This window comes from Saccopteryx bilineata, chromosome 5 (assembly GCF_036850765.1).
Source record: "Saccopteryx bilineata isolate mSacBil1 chromosome 5, mSacBil1_pri_phased_curated, whole genome shotgun sequence".
NCBI lineage: Eukaryota > Metazoa > Chordata > Mammalia > Chiroptera > Emballonuridae > Saccopteryx > Saccopteryx bilineata.
Genome location: NC_089494.1, coordinates 159,163,496 through 159,187,433, shown reverse-complemented (window position 1 = coordinate 159,187,433; position 23,938 = coordinate 159,163,496). Strand labels below are relative to the sequence as shown.

At 37.2% G+C, this 23,938-nt stretch overlaps 1 protein-coding gene across 1 annotated transcript; it reads left to right on the top strand.

The window, feature by feature from the left end:
- MEIG1 (meiosis/spermiogenesis associated 1) lies at positions 1-23,938 on the top strand. The gene is made up of 3 exons (XM_066233111.1): positions 1-79; positions 23,244-23,409; positions 23,732-23,938. The coding sequence occupies exons 2-3, from the start codon at positions 23,272-23,274 to the stop codon at positions 23,858-23,860; spliced, it is 267 nt and encodes an 88-aa protein (XP_066089208.1). The 5' UTR covers positions 1-79; positions 23,244-23,271; the 3' UTR covers positions 23,861-23,938.

The following is a 23,938-nucleotide window of genomic DNA, read 5'->3' as shown; positions in this document are numbered from 1 at the left end:
CACGGATCCCGAGTGGGGAACACAAGCACTTCTGCGCTAGCCAGAGAGCAGAGCTCCAGGCGGGGCTGGCCGAGCAAGGGTAACCACGGAGAACCCCGGAGGCGGGATGGGTGGACGCGTCGCCAAAGGGACTGTCCCTGCCTGTCCCATTCCTTGTGCTTCTCTGCTCCTCCGCGGTTCAGGGGTTGTCCTGCTTGCTTCTGTGTTGAAATTACCTTCCTCATCTTTAGAGAGAGTCTTTATTTGGTTTCTGAGTTTTAGATTCTGATTCTCCAGTAGCTTCCCAGCTGCCCCTCGCCCCCTTTGGCTTCTGGGGCCGCGATTCTGGGGCCTCCTTTCAGAGCTCCTCCCGTGGCCTAGTTATCGGTCCCCAGTTTTTTGAATGCCTCTTCCATCTCAGCCTTCTCTAGGCAGATTTTATCTCACAGACACTGAATCAGACACTGGTGATTCCTGGCAGAAAAATAGTGAGGGACTGGAGAAGGCAAATTAGTCATTTGTACGGATGGGAACGGAGTGGCTTTGTGCTGCACAAATGCAGATTGGCACGTCTGTACTGTGGACTACCACAGCCTGTTTGGGGAACTAATTTTGTTTCTCAACTGAACACCCAAAACCTTTGGAAAGTGTGAGGACTTTAGAGACTTCCCAATGAGTCCTTTTCACCGTTGGTGAAACTGAGGCCCAGGTATGTTAATTGACTTGACCAAGCTTACATGCTAGTTAACAGGCTGTGTCTAGGAACAGAAAAAATATAAAATGGGGCAAGAAACAGAAGATTAGGGACACTAATGCTCTTGGGGTTTTAATACCACTAAAAAGCACTTGTCAGAGCAAAAAGGAGGTAGAAAGGATTTTTGCATAGAAAGAAGATTGAGGTGGCTGGCAACATCAAAGTCTTATGTTAGATTAGATTAGAATTTGAGACTGTCATGGATTTGGTGTTGGCAATATTTTTTTAAATAGCCATACACCCTAATACTGTTTAGTAAAATTTGATTTTTGCAAACTAGAAATTCAGGCATTCCCATTTCCTGTTTCTGCAGATACAATAGTATTGTAGAGATCAAATGTACTTTATATCAATTATTTTGGGCCATGACTGTCAGCAGAGAAACCACTAAATTTCAAAGTGTTGAATGTTATAAGCAGAAATAGTACTACCACTAAATTTTCCAGAATCACTGAGACATTTAATCAAGTAATTGTAAGTTGCTCTTTCCTAATCTAAATTTCATTCTGTGTTTTTAATAAGTAGAAAATATAAGAGAGGAGACAAAAAAGGTAATTTGCACCACCACTACATGATATAGTTGTAGTAGCCACTAGGGTTCCTATTATGGTAAAATGTGTTCATGCTCCCTTTAGCCATTTCAGGAAAACAAAGTTTTGAAATGCCTGATATGTCTAGAAGAGGTACTGTATATTTCTCCTGAGAAAATCAGCATTTCCCTAGTTGTTCAACTATTTTCTGTAGAAACCAGCTCTGCAATAGGTATGCATGAAAGGAAGGTGCTGCAGGACTTAAGAAAAAACACACAAGACACAACATAGAGAAAAGATGGGTACAAGAGACTCCCAGACTCTTGGACTGAGAGCCCAGATCTCTGCAGCCTCATTGTATTTATTTGTTTCTTTAATCAGTAAGCAAGTTAGCAGAGCACAGGCTCAGGAACCGAGAATGATGATTAACTAAAACCTTGCAGGTGTGCAGGAAATGGCTACAAGGTTCAGAAGCTTTCTTTAAACAATCTTACCAGTGCTTGCTGGGGCAGCAGTCTGCCCCGCAGGACTTGGCCTTCCGAAGTCTGCGCCAAAGACTTGTGTCAGGGCAGCATTCCAATCTCAGGCCATTTTCCTACGATTTTATGCTCTTGTAGTAAATGTAGCTTTTCTCTCCACATCAAATCAGTTGCCAGATCCTGTCAGCTGTTCATGATATATCTTGTATTTGTTTTTTTCTATTTCCCATTTTCACCTTCAGTTATTCTTACATGGACAGGTCAATGGTTTTATAATTGATCTCTTCATGTATACTCTCCGAGTTTGAGCTTTTGAAAAACAATACGAGATTACCACATCCATGCCAATTGTTTGCTTCCAAGGCACAAAATATGCATATTTAGGGAGTATCAGTTGGTTAAGGACAATGGAATATAAGGTTGGTTTATGAAGGTGTGTTTTCTTGGTTGGCCCTTGATATAGGTCCCTGAGATCCCTTTGCCCCACTTAGATGCCCTGCAAATAGACCCAGATGTTTTACAATATGCTGTTGGTCTGTAGTCCACTTATACTCACTCTCTCCAGCCTTGACTTTTATTTAAATTTTATTTTTCAATTATAGTTTATAGTCAATATTATTTTTATAAGTTTAGGTATACAGTGGTCCCCCCATATTTCAGGTACCCACTTGGCACTGTGCATAGTTATTACAATATTATTGACTATATTCCCTATGGTGTACTTTACATATCCATCACTGTTTTGTAACTACCAATTTGTACTTCTTAATCCCTTCCCCTTTTTCTCCCAGTCTCCTAATCCCCCTCCCCTCTGGCAACCATCAGTCTGTTCTCTGTATCTATGAGTCTGTTTTTATTTTGTTTGTTTGTTTTGCTTTTTAGATTCCACATATAAGTGAAATCATATGGTTTTTGTCTTTTTCTATCTGACTTATTTCACTTAGCATAATACCCTCCAACCATTACCTTTATATGCAGTTATTTATAACTCTTACAAATTGCAGCATAAATGGAAACAGTTGTGCTATAGGTGCACACAAATACATTTACCTTATTGTGATATAGGCTGAAAAGATGTTCATCCTTAGTAAAGTTGCTCCCTAGAAGTTAATCTTAGGGCTTCTGCTTTTAATTATATATACACTATCTTCATAAGCAATCATTCTACCCTTTGCTAAAAGTTGGAAATTTATAGAACACTTTGTGATTGACACTCTTCATTCTTCATGAAATAATAAAGAAATTCTATTAGGTAATGCAAGGTCCTATACAAGTTGATCCCAACCTAATATTCCAATAATCCACCAAAAATCCTTTTTGGAAAAGGCAAGATATAAATATGTAAATAAATAAGTAATTTACCAATCTTTTTTTGCAAAGGCCTCCTTACTATAACTAGAACATGGTAAGCCCTCTTCTATTTCTGCAACTTCTTTTTCTCATAATGCCCTCTACCAACGCCCACCCACTTTTTTTATGTCTTTAAGAACTAGGTTCAAACTCACCTCCTTCAGGCATTTTCTGACTTTTCTAGCCCATCATATGACTTTTACTAAGGTTCAAATCTCTATCCTGATTTTAACCTCTGTTCTTTATCTCCTCTTCCTATCACTCACCAAGTTTTAAGGAGTCCCTTGTCACTGTGTCCAGAAATTACTGTCATTGGAAGTTAACTTTTACCCAGGTGGCCAGATCTGTGAGAATTAATGGCATATTACTCATTCTTTATGGAAAAAATTGCCCCTTACTTCCATTAAGGTCTTAGTCACCTCAAATCATAGAGGGTCAGCAAAGCAATGAGGCATTGCAGTTTCATTCCCCTGTCCTTCGTTATTCCAGAACTTTCTTCTTAGAATGCAGCCATGATAGGTCTCCGAGTGGGCAGTCAGTCCCACTGTTGCCATCATCTGCATAACCACCATATTGAAAATATTATTGTCATTTCCTTCCTGTTTGCCTGTTCCTATCTGTCTCTCTCTGTCTCTGTCAAAAAATAAATAAACAAAAAATACAGAGGTTGTCAAAATCTATGGGACACAGCGGAAGCAGTCCTGAGAAGGAAGTTCATAGTATTACAGGCATACCTTAAGAAGCAAGAAAAAACTCAAATAAACAATTTAACCCTGCACCTAAAAGAACTAGAAAAAAAACAACAACGAATAAAGCCCAAAGGAAGTAGAAAGAAGGAAATAATAAAGATGAGAGCAGAAATAAATGTCATAGAGACTAAAAAATAAATACAAAAGATCAATGAAACCAAGGGCTGGTTTTTTGAAAAGGTAAACAAGATTGATGAATCTTTAACCAGACTCATGAAGAAAAAAAGAGATAGGACTCAAATAAAATTAGAAATGAATGTGGAGAAGTAACAACTGACATTGCAGAAATACAAAGGATTGTAAGAAAATACTATGAAGATCTATGTGCCAAAAAATAGGACAACTAGGCGAAATGAATAAATTCCTAGAAACATAATCTTTCAAAATTCAATAAGGAAGAATCAGAAAGTCTAAACCTACCGATTACAACAAATGAAATTGAAGCAGTTATCACAAAACTCCCAGCAAAGAAAAATCCTGGACCAGATAGCTTCACAGGTGAATTTTATCAAACATTCAAAGAACTAACACCTATCCTTAAGCTATTTTAAAAAATTCAAAAGTAGGGAAGACTTCCAAGCTCCTTATATGAGTCAAGTGTTGTCCTCATTTCAAAACCAGGTAAAGACACTACAAAGAAAGAAAACTATATATAGGCCAATAACCCTGATGAACATAGATGCTAAAATTCTCAAGAAAATATTAGCAAATTGGATCTAGCAATACATCAAAAAATTATACATCATGATCAAATGGGATTTATTCTAGTGAGACAAGGCTGGTATAATATTCACAAACCAATCAATATGATTCAACACATAAACAAAAGGAAGGATAAAAATCACATGATTATATCAATAGATGCAGAAAAAGCATTTGAGAAAATCCAGCACACTTTTATGATCAAAACTCTCAGCAAAATGGGAATACAAGGAATATACCTCAACATAAAGAAAGCCATCTATGACAAACCAACAGCCAACGTCATACTCAATGGGCAAAAATTAAAAGCAATCCCCTTGAGATCAGGAACAAGGTAGGGGTTCCTCCTTTCACCACTTTTATTCAATATACACTGTTCACAAAAATTAGGGGATCAAGGAACGTGCAGATATTCCACTACTTTTAGCTCTTTGTATAGTGCATTTTCACCAATGATATAAAAGTTAGTTTTGCATCTCATTTACGTAATTGAACAATTTCTCTGACTTGTCCTTTGCTTTTCTGATGTTCTTGTTTAATAAAAAAAAATTAAATTTTTTATTGCTTTATATTCATTTTGAAATATCCCCTAATTTTTGTGAGCAGTATAGTTCTGGAAGTCCTAGCTACAACAACCGGACAAGAAGAAATAAAATGCATCCAAATTAGAAAAAAAGAAGTAAAACTATCATTATTTGCTGATGACATGATACTGTACATAGAAAACTTAAAATTTCAGTAAAAAAACCTACTAAACTTGATAAATGAATTTGGCAAGGTAGCAGGATATAAAATTAATGTTCAGAAATCAGTGGCATTTTTATACACCAATAGTAAACTGTCAGAAAGAGAAATTAAGGAAACAATCCCCTTCACTATTGCAACAAAAAATACAAAGTACCTAGGAATAAATTTAACCAAGGAGGTAAAAGACCTTATTCTCAGAGAATTATAAGACATTGAAAATAGAAATTAAGAAAAATACAAACAAGTGGAAGCATATACCGTGTTTATGGATAAGAAAAATAAACATCATTAAAATTTTATACTACCCAAACCAATCTATAAATTCAGTGCAATTCCTATTATAATACCAATGGTATATAGAACAACTATTTCAAAAATTTATATGGATTCAAAAAAGAACCCGAATAGCCTCAGCAATCTTGAAAATGAAGAATAAAGTGAAAGGTATCACATTTCCTGATAACAAGTTATATATACTACAAGGCCATTGTAATCAAAACAGCTTGGTACTGGCATAAGAACAAGCATACAGATCAATGGGACAGAACAGAGAACCCAGAAATAAACACATGTCTTTATGGTCAATTAATATTTGACAAAGAAGATAAGAGTATACAATGGAGTAAATACAGTCTCTTTAATAAATGGTGTTGGGAAAATTGGACAGGTACATGCAAAAAAAATGAAACTAGACCAACAACTTACATTATGCAGAAAAATAAACTCAAAATGGATAAAAGACTTAAATGTAAATCACAAAACCTGTGGTGGCACAGTGGGATAAAGCGTCGACCTGGAACACTGAGGTCGCCGGTTCGAAACCTTGGGCTTGCCTGGTCAAGGCACATATGGGAGTTGATGCTTCCTGCTCCTCCCCCTTCTCTCTCTCTCTGTCTCTCTCTCTCACTCCTCTCTCTCTAAAAAAAATCAATAAATAAATCACAAAACCATAAACATTTTGGAAGAACACACAGGCAGTAAACTCTCCGATATCCCTCGTAGAAATATTTTTGCCAATATATCTCCATGGACAAGTGAAAAAAAGGACAAAATAAACAAATGAGAGTATATCAAACTAAAAACCTTTTGCATAGCAAAAGACACCATGAACAAAATAAAAAGACAATCCACACAATGAGACAATATATTCACCAACACATCTGCTAAGGGGTTAATAACCAAAATTTATAAAGAACTAAAACTCAACACCGGAAAGGTAAATAATCTAATTAAAAATGGGCAAAGGAACTGAATAGACACTTTTCCAAAAAAGACATATAGATGAGCAATAGGCATATGAAAAAATATTCAACATCACTAATCATCAGAGAAATGCAAATTAAAACCACAATGAGATACCATCTCACACCTGTCAAAATGGTGCTTATTAACAAATCAACATACAATAAGTGCTGGCAAGAGTGTGGAGAAAAGGGAACCCTCCTGCACTACTGGGTGGAATGCAGAATTGTGCAGCCACTATGGAAAACAGTAGGAGCCCTGGCCGGTTGGCTCAGCAATAGAGCATTGGCCCGGCGTGTGGAAGTCCTAGGTTCAATTCCCAGCCAGGTCACACAGGAGAAGCACCCATCTGCTTCTCCACCCCTCTTTTTTTTCCCTCTCTTCCCCTCCAGCAGTCAAGGTTCCATGGGAGCAAAGTTGGCCTGGGTGGTGAGGATGACTCCATGGCCTCCACCTCAGGTGCTAGAATGGCTCCGGTTGCAATGGAGCAATGCCCCAGATGGGCAGAGCATCACCCCCTGGTGGGCATGCCAGGTGGATCCCGGTCAGGCGCATGCAGGAGTCTGTCTGTCAGCCACCACCCACATCTCACTTTGAAAAAACACAAATAAAACACAACAAAACCAAACAAACAAAAGACACAGTGCAGCATTTCCTCAAAAAATGAAAAATGGAACTGCCTTTTGACCCAGCTATCCCACTCTTAGAAATATATCATAAGAATCACAAAACACTTATGCAAAAGAAGATATGCACCCTCATGTTTATTGCAGCATTGTTTACAATAGTCAAGATCTGGAAACAGCCCAAGTGTCCACCAGTGGTCGAGTGGATTAAAAAGCTGTGGTACATATACACAATGGAATACTATGGGGCCATGAAAAAGAAGGAAATCTTACCTTTTGCCATGGCATGGATAAACTTGGAGATTTGTTACAAATTTATTCACAGTTCGGACTCGTGAGGCAAAAAACACACCAGATTTAAATAACTGGGCAGAGGGCTGAAACTCTGACATGGAATCAGCCTTGAGAAACAGCGCCACTGCATATTTATTGAGTTCCAAAAGCCATAGCTCAGCAGTTAAAACTAGAAAGTTACACAAGCCCTTTTTCCCACCCATTCCATCCCAACCCTGCACGTCTACTGTTTCTTTTCATGAACCAAACACAAGAAGAGTCAGAGTCTCAGAGCTTAGCAATCACAAAGGACATCTGGTTCCTGCAGGCATTCCTCCCAGAATCCTGCATACATGCATTCAAGTAATGCAGGCCAGTGTCTCGATGGCCAACACACTCCAAGAGCTCTTGTCTCCATTTAACCCTTGCTCTGCAGTTAACTGCCGTTTATATTGGTGCAGAGTTGTCTCCTACATATCCTCCTTTTTTCTTTTTTATTTAGCCTACACTGCCTTTTCTAACTACTTCTACTTACTCGTCCCTTTCTTGCTGGTTAAATATTTTTCTAGTTGGTTGCAAAAATACCTTTGGCAATAAGGATTCTAGTATAGATACTAAAATTTCCTAAATACCCTACTGGTTTTAGGGCTACCTTATTGGTAGTATCATCAGCTGCTTGGTTTTTCTAGAGTTTCCACAAAGTCCTCCTCTTTAGGTGGCCTGGACAGTGGATGATGACCACTACTTCAGGAGAGCAGTCTCCTGTATTCTCCAGGGTGAGGGTTTGAGCCTCACCTTTGTTAGTTCTTAAGCCTTCTCCTGATGGCCCTCTTCGACTGTGCCTGTCTTAGGCTGTTCCTGCCTTTAGGAATCTTACCTGTCATTGACTAACCAGCCATCTTAGGGGCCAAACAGGGTTAGTTATAGTTATATGAGTGAGGGAAGAGCAACATCCCTTCCAAAATACTTAGTTTTAGCAGCTGATGTTTCTACCTTTTTAAAAACTTATAATACAGGCCCTGGCCGGTTGGCTCAGTGGTAGAGTGTCGGCCTGGTGTTTAGGAGTCCCGGGTTCGATTCCTGGCCAGGGCACACAGGAGGAGCACCCATCTGCTTCTCCACCCCTCCCCCTCTCCTTCCTCTCTGTCTCTCTCTCTTCCCCTCCAGCAGCCAAGGCTCCATTGGAGCAGGGTTGGCCCAGGCACTGCGGATGGCTCTGTGGCCTCTGCCTTGGGCACTGGGATGGCTCTGGTTGCAACAGAGCAATGCGCTGGATGGGCAGAGCATCACCCCCTGGTGGGTGTACTGGTTGGATCCTGGTCAGGGCGTATGCGGTAGTCTGACTGCCTCCCCATTCTACCTTCAGAAAAATACAAAAAAACAAAAACAAACAACAACAACAACAAAAAAACTTATAATACATTTCCTTTCTAATTTCTAGAGCTGAATGCTGCTATTTTGCTTTGAATGTCTCTTCCTCTATATATAATAAAGAAAATATAAAACAAATGATCAGTACAATGCCTCCTACAGTTCCTCCAAAAGTCTTAAATTGTTTTAGAGGATACAAGTTACTGATTCTATCAGAAATAGCAGTTAGTAAATTTTCTCTATCAATTTCAACTGATCTTTAAAAGTAGCATCAATATACTTTTGTAAATCTAAAATTTCCATAGTTAAGTTTCCATGATTTAACAAATATTTTTAACATTTTCCCAAGGGAAGTATAATTCTAGGGGATAATCTCCTTCCTTCTCCCCCCTTTTGTTTAAGTAACATATTTTTTAGAGTGCGATTACTGCGTTCGATAATCAGTTGTCCTTGTGGACTATATGGAATTCTAGTAGTATGTTTAATATTCCAAAATGCTAAGAATTGTTGAAATTTAGCAGAAGTATAGGCAGGACCATTGCCAGTTTTAATTGCTTTAAGAATGCCTATAACATTATAAGCTTCAATAAAATGTTGAATGACACAATCAACCTTTTCTCCAGGCAAAAGTGTGGCCTATCAAAAGGAAGAATAAGTATCAATAGAACAGTGTACATAAGATAGTTTTCTAAAAGAAGAAATATAAGTAACATCTATTTGCCACAGGTCATTACTGTGTTGTCCTCTAGGATTCATTCCTTCTGGTAATGGAGGAGCGTTTATGACACTGCACTGAAGACATTTTCTAACAATATTTTGAGCTTCTTGCCTGGTTATTTTAAATTTTTGCATTAAACCTTTTTTATTTGTATGAGTCTCTGCATGAAATTTAGTAGCTATTTCCATTAATCCAATGAGTAATTGATCAATTTTATTATTTGCAGTAGACATAGGTCCTGGTAAAGCTGTATGAGAATGAATGAGTTATATAGATAGGTGAATTTTGTTCCCACAATAAAAGTTGTAACTCTTGAAACAATTTGTATAATTCAGAACCATCATTTGAAATGTAAACAGTTTCTATAAGTTTAACTGTATGTTCTACATATTGTGAATCAGTAACAATGTTAATAGGAAAGAAAAATCATTAAGAAGTAGTAATACAGCAGATAACTCTGCCTTTTGAGCTGATGTATATGGAGTCTTTATTACTTTGGTCACTGGTCCAGTATATCCAGTGATACCTAATTTATTTGCATAGTATAAAAAGTAGAAGCCTTTTGAATTGGCTGAGCTGATACTTTAGTTGGCAAAATCCATTGTGTTCTCTTTAGAAATTGAATTCTTTTATCTGTAGGATACTGATTATTTACAATACCAAAATAATCAGCCAATGCAATTTGCCAATCAATATTTAACTTCCAGTTGTCTGAAATCTGATTACATGTCAAAGGTACAATAATTTATTCAGATCATTTCCAGTTAGTTGTCTTATCCTAAGTCTACTTTTAGTAATTAAAGTACAGATTTTCTCTAAGTAAGTATATAATTTCTTTTGAGTCTTATGTGGCAGAAATTGCCATTCTAATATCTTGTTTTCTTGCCATATGATGCCAGAAGGAGAATGTTCTGAGGGAAAAATAATTAATTGAATAGGTTGATGTGTATCAATGATCTAAATAAGCAGTATGCATAATTTTTTCAATAAGTAATAACTCTTGTTTTGCCATTTCTGTTAATTGTTGAGGACTGTTTAAATCAGAATCTCCTTGAAGAATATTAAATAAATTAGTGTATAAGTAGGAATTTCTAGAGAGGGTCTCAAACAATTACTATCACCCAATAATTTTTTAAAGTTATTTAAGGTGTTTAAAGTCAGTTTGTAAATTGACCTTTTGAGGAATAATTCTTTGATTTTCAATTATATTCCCTAAATATGTAAAAGGACAAGATGTTTGAATTTTGTCTTCAGCTATGATTAAACTATATTGATTCAAGGTTTCAAACGTATCTTTAAGGATGACTGAAAGTTCAGTATTATAAGCTATTAATATGTTATCTATATAATGGATTATCAAAGATTGAGGATATTTATGATGAATTTTTTCTAAAGGTTAATTCACATAATATTGACATAATGGGATATTCAACATTCCTTGTGGAAGTAATATAAACTTAGTAAGAATAGTTAGTTCTGCTTATTGTTATAGACACAACAGCTAACATTGCTAGAAACAGAGTCAAGGATGTTTTTGAAGTCTTAGTCCTAATTAAAACATTTTTTGCCTCCTGGGTAAGTTTGTTTAGTCGCCCCTAAGAGGCAGTTTAGCTTTTTGTGCTGTAGTTGCCTTCATGTTTATTTCTTTAATAACCTTTGGCTCTAGGCTTAGTCTCTTTATTTCTTTTTCTGATGACTTATGCCGAGGCTTCAATCTTCTGGAAAGTACCTACCGGTTTTCCATATCTGTGAAGATAAAAGCAAATCCTCACCCCTATATTTTGCCTACATTGCTGTTGTAAATTAGCAAACTGTCCCTGTCTAAAAAGTTCATCTTGTGTAATATTAACAAAAGGGTTAGCATTAGCATTCCGATTAGCTTGAATATGAGCTGGTACTCCTACTAAGTCATAAATTGTAACTATTCCGCTTTTGAAAGAACAATTTGAGCTAACATTTCTAAATTTTTTCAGATAAAACATCCAGAGTCTGTGAAGGAGGACAGCAGTTCCTGCATATAAGGACAGTTAGTTCTATACTGGAAGCAAGCCGTTTTTAACGCTTTAAGAATTTCAACAGGGATTTAGTCATATTGAGTATAAAAACCTCTGTTAGAAAGTTTAGACTGTAATTTAAAAAGTTGCTCCTCTAATTATTTACAAGATAAATGTTTTTCTTCATCAGAAGCCAAATTCCCTTATTTATCTTCCTATTGTAAAAAGAAAACTTAGAGCTTTGTTAGGGACTCTCTCCTAAGCTGTGCAGCTTAGTGACCACTGCATAGTGGGCCAGGAAGAAAACTAATGTTGCTTAGCAATAACAGGTGCATTAGCTTCTATTTCTAAAAGTCTTTTGAATTGTTAAGTCTATTTTAGGTCATCAGAGGGGCCAAATTCCCACCTTCCTTGGGGACTTTTTCAAGATGTGGCCTGACAAGCAGCCAACTGCCTGAAGCAGCTTGAGACAAATTCTTGAAATGACTTAATTTTACTTAATTCCTTTGTTTTACAGATCTGAGCATATCTTTACACACAAACAAGACAATTTTCAGCACAGAAACACAAGTATAACATATAACTTTAATTAATCTTAATCCTTGAATTATTACTGGACTTCTAACTTTGAATATACCTTACAATGTATTAACCAAATTAGCAAGTCTTAAAGATCTATATTCTATTCAATTTAAATTTGAATGAGTGCTCATTACAATTTCTAATTTTTAAATAAAAAATATAGGAGTGAAACTATTTTTTCAATATAAGAGCTGGCATTTCCATTTTTTGCATGCAAGAACTTAATTCAGGCCTTTAAAAACACATTTTAGACAACATCAAACAAAAACTAAACAGAAACTAGATTCAGACAATTCAGACAAACCAGAGAGAAACCCAGGATTTCAGAGTACAATCAGACTAGAAAGATGTCTGTCTGACTCTAGTCCTCTGACAGAGGGATGGAAGGATGGGACTAAATAAAATTTCCCCAAGAAAATTTTCTTGGCAGCTGCTGTGATATTTTCTATTGTCAGATCCAACACATATCCCCTGCCTCAGTGTCCAGGCAAAGAATAAGAAAGAAACAAAATGATAGAGGATCGTAGCCAAAACACTAAAGAAAATCAGTATTTTTTTATTATTACAAAGACTGGAGAATTCTAAGGACTTCATGATTCTTCTATATGTCCTCATTCTAATTGAGTTTGTACCAACTGATGTAGTGCTTCAAGTATCTCTCCTTTTTTAAAAAAAAATTTATTTATTTATTTATTTCAGAGACAGAGCGAGAGTCAGAGAGAGGGATAGACAGGGACAGACAGACAAGAACGGAAAGAGATGAGAAGCATCAATCATCAGTTTTTTGTTGCAACACCTTGTTCATTGATTGCTTTCTCATATGTGCCTTGACCGTGGGCCTTCAGCAAACCAAGTAATCCCTTGCTCGAGTCAGCGACCTTGGGTCCAAGCTGGTGAGCTTTTTGCTCACACCAGATGAGCCTATGCTTAAGCTGGCGACCTCGAGGTCTCGAACTTGGGTCCTTCCGCATCCCAGTCCGACGCTCTATCCACTGCGCCACCATCTGGTAAGGCCAAGTATCTCTCTTTTTAAAGTTACTGCTCAACCTATGTCAATATCAGACTTTACCTGACAAGTTGGAGGCCATGAGGATTCAGAATCAGACTGGAATGGCTGTGAAGCAAAAGAAATTAAATTACAAAGAGACCAAACAGAAAGAGGAATAGTCTCCTTGTTGATGATCATGCTGTAAAACTCTCATTACTTGGTTTCAGGTTTTTAAACTTAAAGCAGCCTTTTCTTGTGGCTGAAACCAGTAACAATGTTTTCTTATATTTTTAATTAATAACTTAATACTTTTACTTTTTACAGTTACACCAGAACCCTCTAATAATGTTTGCAGTAGTTTAATGTATTTTGGGGTCTTCATTGAGGAACTGGCGTGAGAATTCCCCACTACTCTGCCTCCTAAGGATTCACTTACCTACAGAACAGTCTTATACACCCTTCAGTCTGATGGTCCTGAGATGGCAACCTCTGACCTCTTTGAGCCCCTGTTCATGGGATTGTGCCCCATGTTGGGTGTTACGAATTTATTCACAGTTTGGACTCACAAGGCAAAAGACACACCAGATTAAATAACCGGGCAGAGGGCTGAAACTCTTACACAGAATCAGCCCCGAGAAACAGTGCCACTGCATATTTATTGAGTTCCAAAAGCCATAGCTCAGCAGTTAAAACTAGAAAGTTACACAAGCTTTTTTCCCATCCTTTCTGTCCTCAACCCTGCACGTCTACTGTTTCTTTTCATGAACAAGGACACAAGAAGAGTCAGAGTCTCAGAGCTTATCAATCATTAAGGACATCTGGTTCTTGGAGGCATTCCTCCAAGAATCCTGCATACATGCATTCAAGTAATGCAGGCCACTGTCTCCCCATGATTAACATACTCCAAGATCTCTTGTCTCCAATTAACTAGATTATTTTGCTAAGTGGAGTAAGCCAGGCAGACAAAGACAAATATCTTATGATCTCACTTTTATGTGGAATATAATGAACAAGGTAAACTGAAGAATGGAATAGAGGCAGAGGCAGGGTCACAGGGAGCAGAAGGACAGCTTTCAGTGGTAAAGAGGATGAGGGGATGGGATCAGAGAAGGGGAAGGAATTAGTGAAATTATAAATACCTAACACAGAGATACAGATAACAGGACAGAGAATCCAAAGGGAAGGGAGGAGGGAATTATGGGGAGGGGGTAAAGGGGGTTGTAATGAGGGCATGTGGTTGGGGAGTATGGATGTTGTAATGTGTTGGAAACTTGAATCCATGTTAACACAATAAATTAAAATTAATAAAAGAAATGAAAATATTACTAATAGGCTTCAATTGCTGAAAGGAGCCATACAGCAATTTACTTAGTAAATAAAATACGCTTTATCTAAATAAACATAAGGAAGTCAGCCTAGTTAGAGTTCAGAATAGAGAAATTGCAATATTGCTTAATGATAGATGGAGGTATAAGCTTATAGTGCCCTCAAATGAGATTTACCTGTGGACACATGGTTGCACATTATGTTTGAGTAAGCAAGGGTCACATCAGAACTAATAAATCAGAGTTACACAATGTATAGTGCAATTGCAAAGGTATACTTCACGGTACACTCAGAGCACCTGAACATTTTGTCTATTATTCTCAATCTCACTAGTTATTCTAGCTTGGGCCAAACACATAAGTTAATTTCCATGGAGCTATAATAAAAATCTACTATCCAAATGTCTTTGGGAATATGGAATTTGCCAAATCTTTAGAATTGCCTCAGGGCCCATTCTGTAGCAATAATTTCTTTTTGTGTGTCACCCAGGATTTGTTACCTAACAGTGTCATTTATATTTTTGTAAGATTTATATAATCAAATAAGTAATATATTTCTATGCATTTTGCATCTATAATGCCTAACTCGCCAAACTGCATTTAAAAATGTCATTTCACCAAGCATTTGTTGAGCAGTTACAGAGTTCCAGGCACTATAGTAAATGCTGAAAATACAAATATATAGATTATGACTTTATCAGTGGCTTGGAAGAATTCAGCATTTTAGTAAGCAGGCTGGAGCAGACATGAAGATGTACTTCTCATCTCTCCCTACAAGAAAGAACCTGCTGTTCCCTGCAGTTATCTGACTATTTCCCTACCTTTGCAATCTAAGGCAGCGTTTGAGCTGAGGTCGAGCTCTCCACCAGTAGCTCCCAGTAAGTGATTGGAAATAGTGGTGGTACTAGGCCTGACCATCTCTTCCTAAAGCAAGAGTCCTCCACAGGAGTTCTTTGTGCTGGATTTCCCCAGGGGCCTGACCAAGACTTTATTAGCTGCCCTGCAGTCAGAATCTACTCCCACCCAATTCTACTTCCATCTCTTTTTCCATTCATAGCTGTCAGGTGTGTGTCCTGGTGCTCAAGCTTTTCCTGCAACTCTTGCTCCTTCTTTCCTTATGTTTCATAAGGAAACATAATAGATTTTAGAGTACCTGAACTGATAACACACAGACACAAAATAATTACAGTAGTCCCTCCTCATCTGCAGCTCCACTTTCCATGGTTTCAGTTACCTGCAGTCAACCATGGTCTGAAAATATTAAACTTAAAATTCCAGAACAAGCAATTCATAAGTTTTAAATTGTATGCCAATCTGAGCAGCGTGATAAAATCTCTCACCTGCCAGCTCTGTCCTAGCCAGCATGTAGATCATCCATTTGTCCAGGGTCTCCATACTGTAGACACTCTCTGCCCCTCAGTCACTTAGTAGTCATCTCGATGATCAGATTTATAATCAGAGAGAGAGAGAGATCTCACATTCACATAACTTTGATTATATTGTTATAATTGTTTAATTATTAGTTATTGTTAATCTCTTACTATGCCTAATTTAGAAGTTAAAGTTTATCATACATATCTATGTAAAGGAAAAAACAGTATTTATAGGGTTTGGTACTCTCTAGCTTCAGGCAGCCACTGGGGGTCTGCAAAGAATCCCCCATGGATAAGAGGGGACAACTATATAAAAATGTGATAACTATTTTTTCTGGTGTTGCTCAGTAATGCACATATTTATTTATTTTTCTTTTTACTTTTGACCGCCCTTTCACCCATTACATAAATATGTATAATTTTAAAAATTATTTTTGGCCCTGGCCGGTTGGCTCAGTGGTGGAGCGTCGGCCTGGCGTGTGGAAGTCCTGGGTTCGATTCCCAGCCAGGGCACACAGGAGAGGCGCCCATCTGCTTCTCCACCCCTCCCCCTCTCCTTCCTCTCTGTCTCTCTCTTCCCCTCCCGCAGCCGAGGCTCCATTGGAGCAAAAAGATGGCCCGGGCGCTGGGGATGGCTCCTTGGCCTCTGCCCCAGGCTCTAGAGTGGCTCTGGTTGCGACAGAGCGACGCCCCGGATGGGCAGAGCGTCGCCCCCTGGTAGGTGTGCCAGGTGGATCCCAGTCGGGCGCATGCGGGAGTCTGTCTGACTGTCTCCCCGTTTCCAGCTTCAGAAAAATGCAAAAAAAAAAATTTTATTAATTTTAATTTATTGTGTTAACATGGATTCAAGTGTCCCACTCAATATAACTCCCTCACCCTCAACCTCTTGTCCTCCATTACCCCCCTCCCCCTAATTCCCTCACCCCCTTCCCTTTGGGATTTGCTGTCCTGTTATCTGTATCTCTGTTACATATATATAATTTCACTAATCCCTTCACCTTCTCTGATCCCATCCCTTCATCCTCCTCCCCTCTGACAGCTGTCCCTCTGCTCCCTATGATCCTGCCTCTGCTTCTAGTGTGTTCCTTAGTTCACTTCGTTCATTAGATTCCACATATAAGTGAGATCATATGATATTTGTCTTTCTTTGCCTGCCTAATTTCACTTAGCATAATGATCTCCAGGTCCATCCATGCCAATGCAAAAGGTAAGATTTCCTTCTTTTTCACAGCTTCCCAGTATTCTATTGTGTATATGTACCACAGGTTTTTAATCCACTCATCCACTGATGGACACTTGGGCTGTTTCCAGATCTTGGCTATTGTAAACAATGCTGCCATAAACATGGGGGGGGGCATTTCTTTTGAATCAGTGATGTGGTGTTCTTAGGATATATTTCTAAGAGTGGGATAGCTGGGTCAAAGGCAGTTCTATATTTAATTTTTTGAGGAATGTTCATACTGTCTTCCACAGTGGCTGCACAAGTCATTTTTATATGTATAGTTGACATGTTTGTTTTGTTTGAAAGTGACAAACGATTACACAGATAGCCTTCAAGAAAATGCTTTTTGAATGAATATGGATAAAGCAAAAGTAACTTTAGTGAAACAAAAATGAAAATTGTACCACTACTTTTAGAAAATATGCTTCAGTCATAAGGGAACTATAAGTAATACAGCCTTAAATTAATATAAAAACATGACTAGTTTTGAAAATGTATTTAACATAATAAATTAGTACCTTTTTTCCTTTCTTGTTTTTAGTGCTTTTTCTTATAGAAGATGCATTTATATAATCATATATGCATCCCACGCAGCTGTTGTTCTTTTCTATCTCGCATGTCCTACAGCGATGAAGCAGTAAACTTCCCATTCAAATGAATAGAATTAACCTTAAATCAGGAACAAGACAGGGTTGTCCACTCTCTCCACTCTTATTCAACGTGGTGCTAGAAGTTCTGGCCAGAGCAATCAGACAAGACAAAGAAATAAAAGGCATCCATATCGGAAAAGAAGAAGTAAAGCTATCACTTTTTGCTGATGATATGATCCTATACATCGAAAACCCGAAGGACTCCACAAAAAGATTATTAGAAACAATAAACCAATATAGTAAGGTCGCAGGATACAAAATTAACATACAAAAGTCCATAGCCTTTCTATATGCCAACAATGAAATATTAGAAAACGAACTCAAAAAAATAATCCCCTTCACGATTGCAACAAAAAAAATAAAATACCTAGGAATAAACATAACAAAGAACGTAAAGGACCTATATAATGAAAATTACAAAGCATTGTTAAGGGAAATCGAAAAAGATACAATGAGATGGAAAAATATTCCTTGTTCTTGGATAGGAAGAATAAATATAATCAAAATGGCCATATTACCCAAAGCAATATACAAATTTAATGCAATTCCCATCAAAATCCCTATGAGATTTTTTAAAGAAATGGAACAAAAAATCATCAGATTTATATGGAACTATAAAAAACCCCGAATAGCCAAAGCAATCCTAAGGAAAAAGAATGAAGCTGGGGGCATTACAATACCTGACTTTAAACTATATTATAGGGCCACGATAATCAAAACAGCATGGTATTGGCAAAAAAATAGACACTCAGACCAATGGAACAGAATAGAAAGCCCAGAAATAAAACCACATATATATGGTCAAATAATCTTTGATAAAGGGGCCAACAACACACAATGGAGAAAAGAAAGCCTCTTCAACAAATGGTGTTGGGAAAACTGGAAAGCCACATGCAAAAGAATGAAACTCGACTACAGCCTGTCCCCGTGTACTAAAATTAATTCAAAATGGATCAAAGACCTAAATATAAGACCTGAAACAATAAAGTACATAGAAGAAGACATAGGTACTAAAATCATGGACTTGGGTTTTAAAGAACATTTTATGAACTTGACTCCAATGGCAAGAGAAGTGAAGGCAAAGATAAATGAATGGGACTACATCAGAATTAAAAGTTTTTGCTCAGCAAGAGAAACTGATATCAAAATAAACAGACAGCCAACTATATGGGAACTGATATTTTCAAACGACAGCTCAGATAAGGGCCTAATATCCAAAATTTACAAAGAACTCATAAAACTCAACAACAAACAAACAAACAATCCAATAAAAAAATGGGAAGAGGACATGAACAGACACTTCTCCCAGGAAGAGATACAAATGGCCAACAGATATATGAAAAGATGCTCAGCTTCATTAGTTATTAGAGAAATGCAAATCAAAACTACAATGAGATACCACCTCACTCCTGTTAGATTAGCTATTATCAACAAGACGGGTAATAGCAAATGTTGGAGAGGCTGTGGAGAAAAAGGAACCCTCATTCACTGTTGGTGGGACTGTAAAGTAGTACAACCATTATGGAGGAAAGTATGGTGGTTCCTCAAAAAACTGCAAATAGAACTACCTTATGACCCAGCAATCCCTCTACTGGGTATATACCCCAAAACCTCAGAAACATTGATACGTGAAGACACATGTAGCCCCATGTTCATTGCAGCACTGTTCACAGTGGCCAAGACATGGAAACAACCAAAAAGCCCTTCAATAGAAGACTGGATAAAGAAGATGTGGCACATATACACTATGGAATACTACTCAGCCATAAGAAATGATGACATCAGATCATTTACAGCAAAATGGTGGGATCTTGATAACATTATAAGGAGTGAAATAAGCAAATCAGAAAAAAACAAGAACTACATGATTCCATACATTGGTGGAACATAAAAATGAGACGAAGAGACATGGACAAGAGTGTGGTGGTTACCAAGGGTGGGGGGGGAGGGAGGACATGGGAGGGAGGGAGGGAGAGAGGGAGGGGGAGGGGCACAGAGAACTAGATAGAGGGTGACGGAGGACAATCTGACTTTGGGCGAGGGGTTTGCAACATAATTAGATGACAAAATAACCTAGACATGTTTTCTTTGAATATATGTACCCTGATTTATTAATGTCATCCCATTACCATTAATAAAAATTTATTAAAAAAAAAAAAAAAAATGAATAGAATTAAAGGACTAGGGCAGGGGTCCCCAAACTAAGGCCCGGCCCGCAGGCCGCATGCGGCCCCCTGAGGCCATTTATCCGGCCCCGCTGCACTTCCAGAAGGGGCACCTCTTTCATTGGTGGTCAGTGAGAGGAGCACATTAACCATCTCATTAGCCAAAAGCAGGCCCATAGTTCCCATTGAAATACTGGTCAGTTTGTTGATTTAAATTTACTTGTTATTTTAAATATTGTATTTGTTCCCGTTTTGTTTTTTTACTTTAAAATAAGATATGTGCAGTGTGCATAAAAATTTGTTCATAGTTTTTTTATAGTCTGGCCTTCCAACGGTCTGAGGGACAGTGAACTGGACCCCTCTGTAAAAAGTTTGGGGATCCCTGGACTAGGGTTTCACAGAATTATAGTTTATCTATTGTTTTGTCAGGTATTCCAAATTCTAAATAAACTTATACAGTAACATAACAATGTATTGCCTTAAAATGCAACATGAGCCTGAACTAAATTAATAAGTAAGTGTTAACATTTTTAAAATGTCAAATATCACCAATACCTTAATTTTTTTTATCTAGTCAAAATTTATGTCAGTATGCACATTGCAAAATAATTCAAAAAATAATATTAATGATGTACCCACTTAGGTTCTTGTTACCTTGATCAGAGTAAAAACGGTGTGACTTAGCTGACCTTATTTCAATTCATTTAAACCTAGATCCAAGTCCTAATAACTTTAGAATGTTAAGCAATGTAACAAAATAAAAATCTAGAGGCAGGCCTGATCTGTGGTGGTGCAGTGGATAAAGCGTCGACCTGGAAATGCTGAGGTTGCCGGTTCAAAACCCTGGGCTTACCCGGTCAGGGCACATATGGGAGTTGATGCTTCCTGCTCCTCCCCCCTTGTGTCTCCTCTCTCTCTCTCTCTCTCTCTCTCTCTCTCTCTCTCTCTCCCTCTCTCTTCCCCCTTCTCTCTCTCCTCTCTCAAATGAATAAATATAATCTTTTTAAAAAAATCTAGAGGCAGTAGGAAGAGGCATAAGGTTGATAGATAATAGTGAATCAGTATTTGTGTATATGATTTATACTTGGAGCTCAAACAAATGACTCAATCCTTATTATATCTTTTATTAACCATTGAAGGATTTTAGGCTACATCTTTTATATCAAAGAAACATTTATCTGAAACTTAGCAATTCTGTCCATTTTATTTCCATTTTTATCTCCCAATCCCCATAAATTCAGGTAAAGCCAAATGTATCAAAACTTATAAAAGCATTTATTGTAAGACTTTTTTAAACAAAATTTTTGAAATTTATTCTTTCAACTCATATGTTTGGCATAACATTTACCAGGTATTAAGGATGGGTATTTCTAATTGTGTGATGATTATTTTGCCTTTTCTTTTTTGTACTTCACAATATTTCTTGACCTTTTCAACATAATATTTGTCATTATAATTGAAAAAAATTTAAGTATGAATTCATTTATAGTATCTACTTTATGAGGTCTAATTTTAATGTATTCCAACCCATAAAAATATTTTAATAAAGAAGGGATTTAAGGGATCATGGTGACCTTTATTTCAATCAATAACCAATATATATTGGTAATTGAAAAGAAGTGGAAATGAGAAAACAGTGCAGGATTATGTCTTTGAAAAACTGGCTACACAACTTTGGTGAATAGACAATTACATGAACTAGAGTTGAATTTCAAAGATTATGATCCCAGCCCTGGAATGTTGGCTCAATTGTAGAGCGTCGGCCCAGTCCTGGGTTTGATTCCTGGTCAGGGCACACAGGAAAGGGATCATCTGCTTTTCCACTCGTGCCCCTCCCCCTTCCCCTTCTCTCTCTCTCTCTCTTCCCTTCCTGCAGGCATGGCTCAATTGGAGTGAGTTGGCCCGGGGCACTGAGGATGGCTCCATGGCCTCTTTAAAAAAAAATGGCTCCAGTTGCAACAAAGCAAAGGTCCCATATGGGCAGAGCATCACCCCTTAGTGAGCTTACTGGGTGGATCCTAGTCAGGGTGCATGTGGGAGTCTGTCTGTGCCTTTCCTCCTCTCACTGAATAAAAAAAAAAGAAAAAAAATCAATGATTTCAATATTATGACAGTTATATAGCTTTCATGGACTGTGTGTTACTGTGTCTTCTGGCATGGGGCTATTATAGGAGCCAGGACTCAGGGACCTGAGTAAGTGAACTACAGGATGCCTCTAAGAAGTTAAGAAAAGGAAAAGAAGAGCATTGCTTTCCAGCAAGAAGAAAAAGAAGAGAGGGATAAGACTAGTTTTACATTATCTTTTTAGAAACATATAATCAAATGGAATGGTGGTGGGATATTTTGACAATCTACTACTGAGCAGTTAAAAATGTGTGATTTCAAAAATGTGTGAACTGTTGCCTAGAACACCAGAAACTACCATCCAGCCAGTGGTGGGATTTAAATAATTTAATAACTGGTTCTCTGCCCTAATGACCATTCCAAGTATAAAAAAATGATATACTGAAAGGTAGTTTATTATTTCATGCATTTAATACTTAAATAAGAACAATAAAGGAGGTACACAAAACTAGATTATGTTATAAGAAAGAGTTTTAAAATATTAGTGAAAAAATATTAAATAATACCTGAAAAAAACCAAACTATTATATAAGGTATTTCCATATTGCTTCTTGATTAGTGTCCTCATTTGCAATCTTTTTCACCTGTGGATGGAATGAACATTAGTATGAGTGCTTAGAATATGCTGTTGCACAGATGAATGTTAAAAAAAAGTAAGGAATGTAAATTTGTGATTTCCACGTTGAGTGGCTGCACAGGCGCCCACCTTAGGGAGAACCCTGATGACAAGTGCCATTTTAACAACCGGTTTGCCAAACTCAACAAAAAACTAGGTATCAGTTCTGCTGAACTGGTGTGAACTGGCTGAATCCCCCCATTTTATCCAATCTTTAGGACACCACTCTATAACTCTGAATCCAATTTTATTTGATGAGGAAATAAAGAGTTCTCTAAATATCTTTCAGGGTTTATTTTATTTCCAAAATAGAGCATGAATCCTTTTCTATCTTGAAATTAAATGTTTAAAATTTAATATATATTTTTAAATTTTTTACTGAACTTATTAGGGTAACATTGGTTAATAAATTATACAGGTTTCAAGTGTACAATTCTATAAGATATCATCTGTCTATTACATTATGCTTCAACACCCAAAGTCAAGTCTCCTTCCATCACCATGTATCTCCCCTTTACCCTCTTCTACCTCCCCCAACCCCCCTTTATTTCTGGCAATCACCATACTGTTGTCTGTGGGATTCTCAACTCAATTCTTTTTAAGTGTTAGTCTTGTTCATTCTTAAAGGGACTTTCAAATTGTCACTATTATGTCATCTACTAATTTTGTTTTAACATCTTTCAGAATTAATCGGTAATAAAACCTTTATAGCATGGCTAGTTCTGACATGAAACCAAAATCAATAAGTCATGCCAAAAAATGGTCAGAAGAGATAGAAAATCTGTACAGATTTCAACAAGCAGGATATCGGGATGAAATTGAATATAAACAAGTGAAGCAAGTTTCTATGGTAAGTTTTATGTGTCTACAAACCTGAACCAAAATTAGTTTTGTTAGACAGTGAAAAGTATTAAAATAAAACAAAGAACCAGAGAATAACTGGAAGGAAATTTCTCCAGCTCTCTCCTTTTATTGAAGCAGACTCAGACCCTGAAGAGTGATTTTTAGGCAGACTGGGGTGAGTAATTCTCTCTAAGAGATGAAGTATTGTAAAATTTAATTTTGTACTTTAACTTTTTGCTCTGAGTTATACTTTCAACTATTTGAGAATAAAATATTATATAAAATAAAATTGGCATGACAATGTTTGTATTCTGGTTTTTGATGTGTAGGTAGATCGTTGGCCAGAGACAGGATACGTGAAGAAACTTCAGAGAAGGGACAATACTTTTTATTACTACAACAAACAGAGGGAATGTGAGGACAAAGAAGTCCACAAAGTGAAAATTTATGCTTACTAGGCCTCTGTTCTTTGTGTTACTTCTCATTGTCTTTAAAGATTTCATTATTTAATTCTACATCATGTGACTGTCATTTTA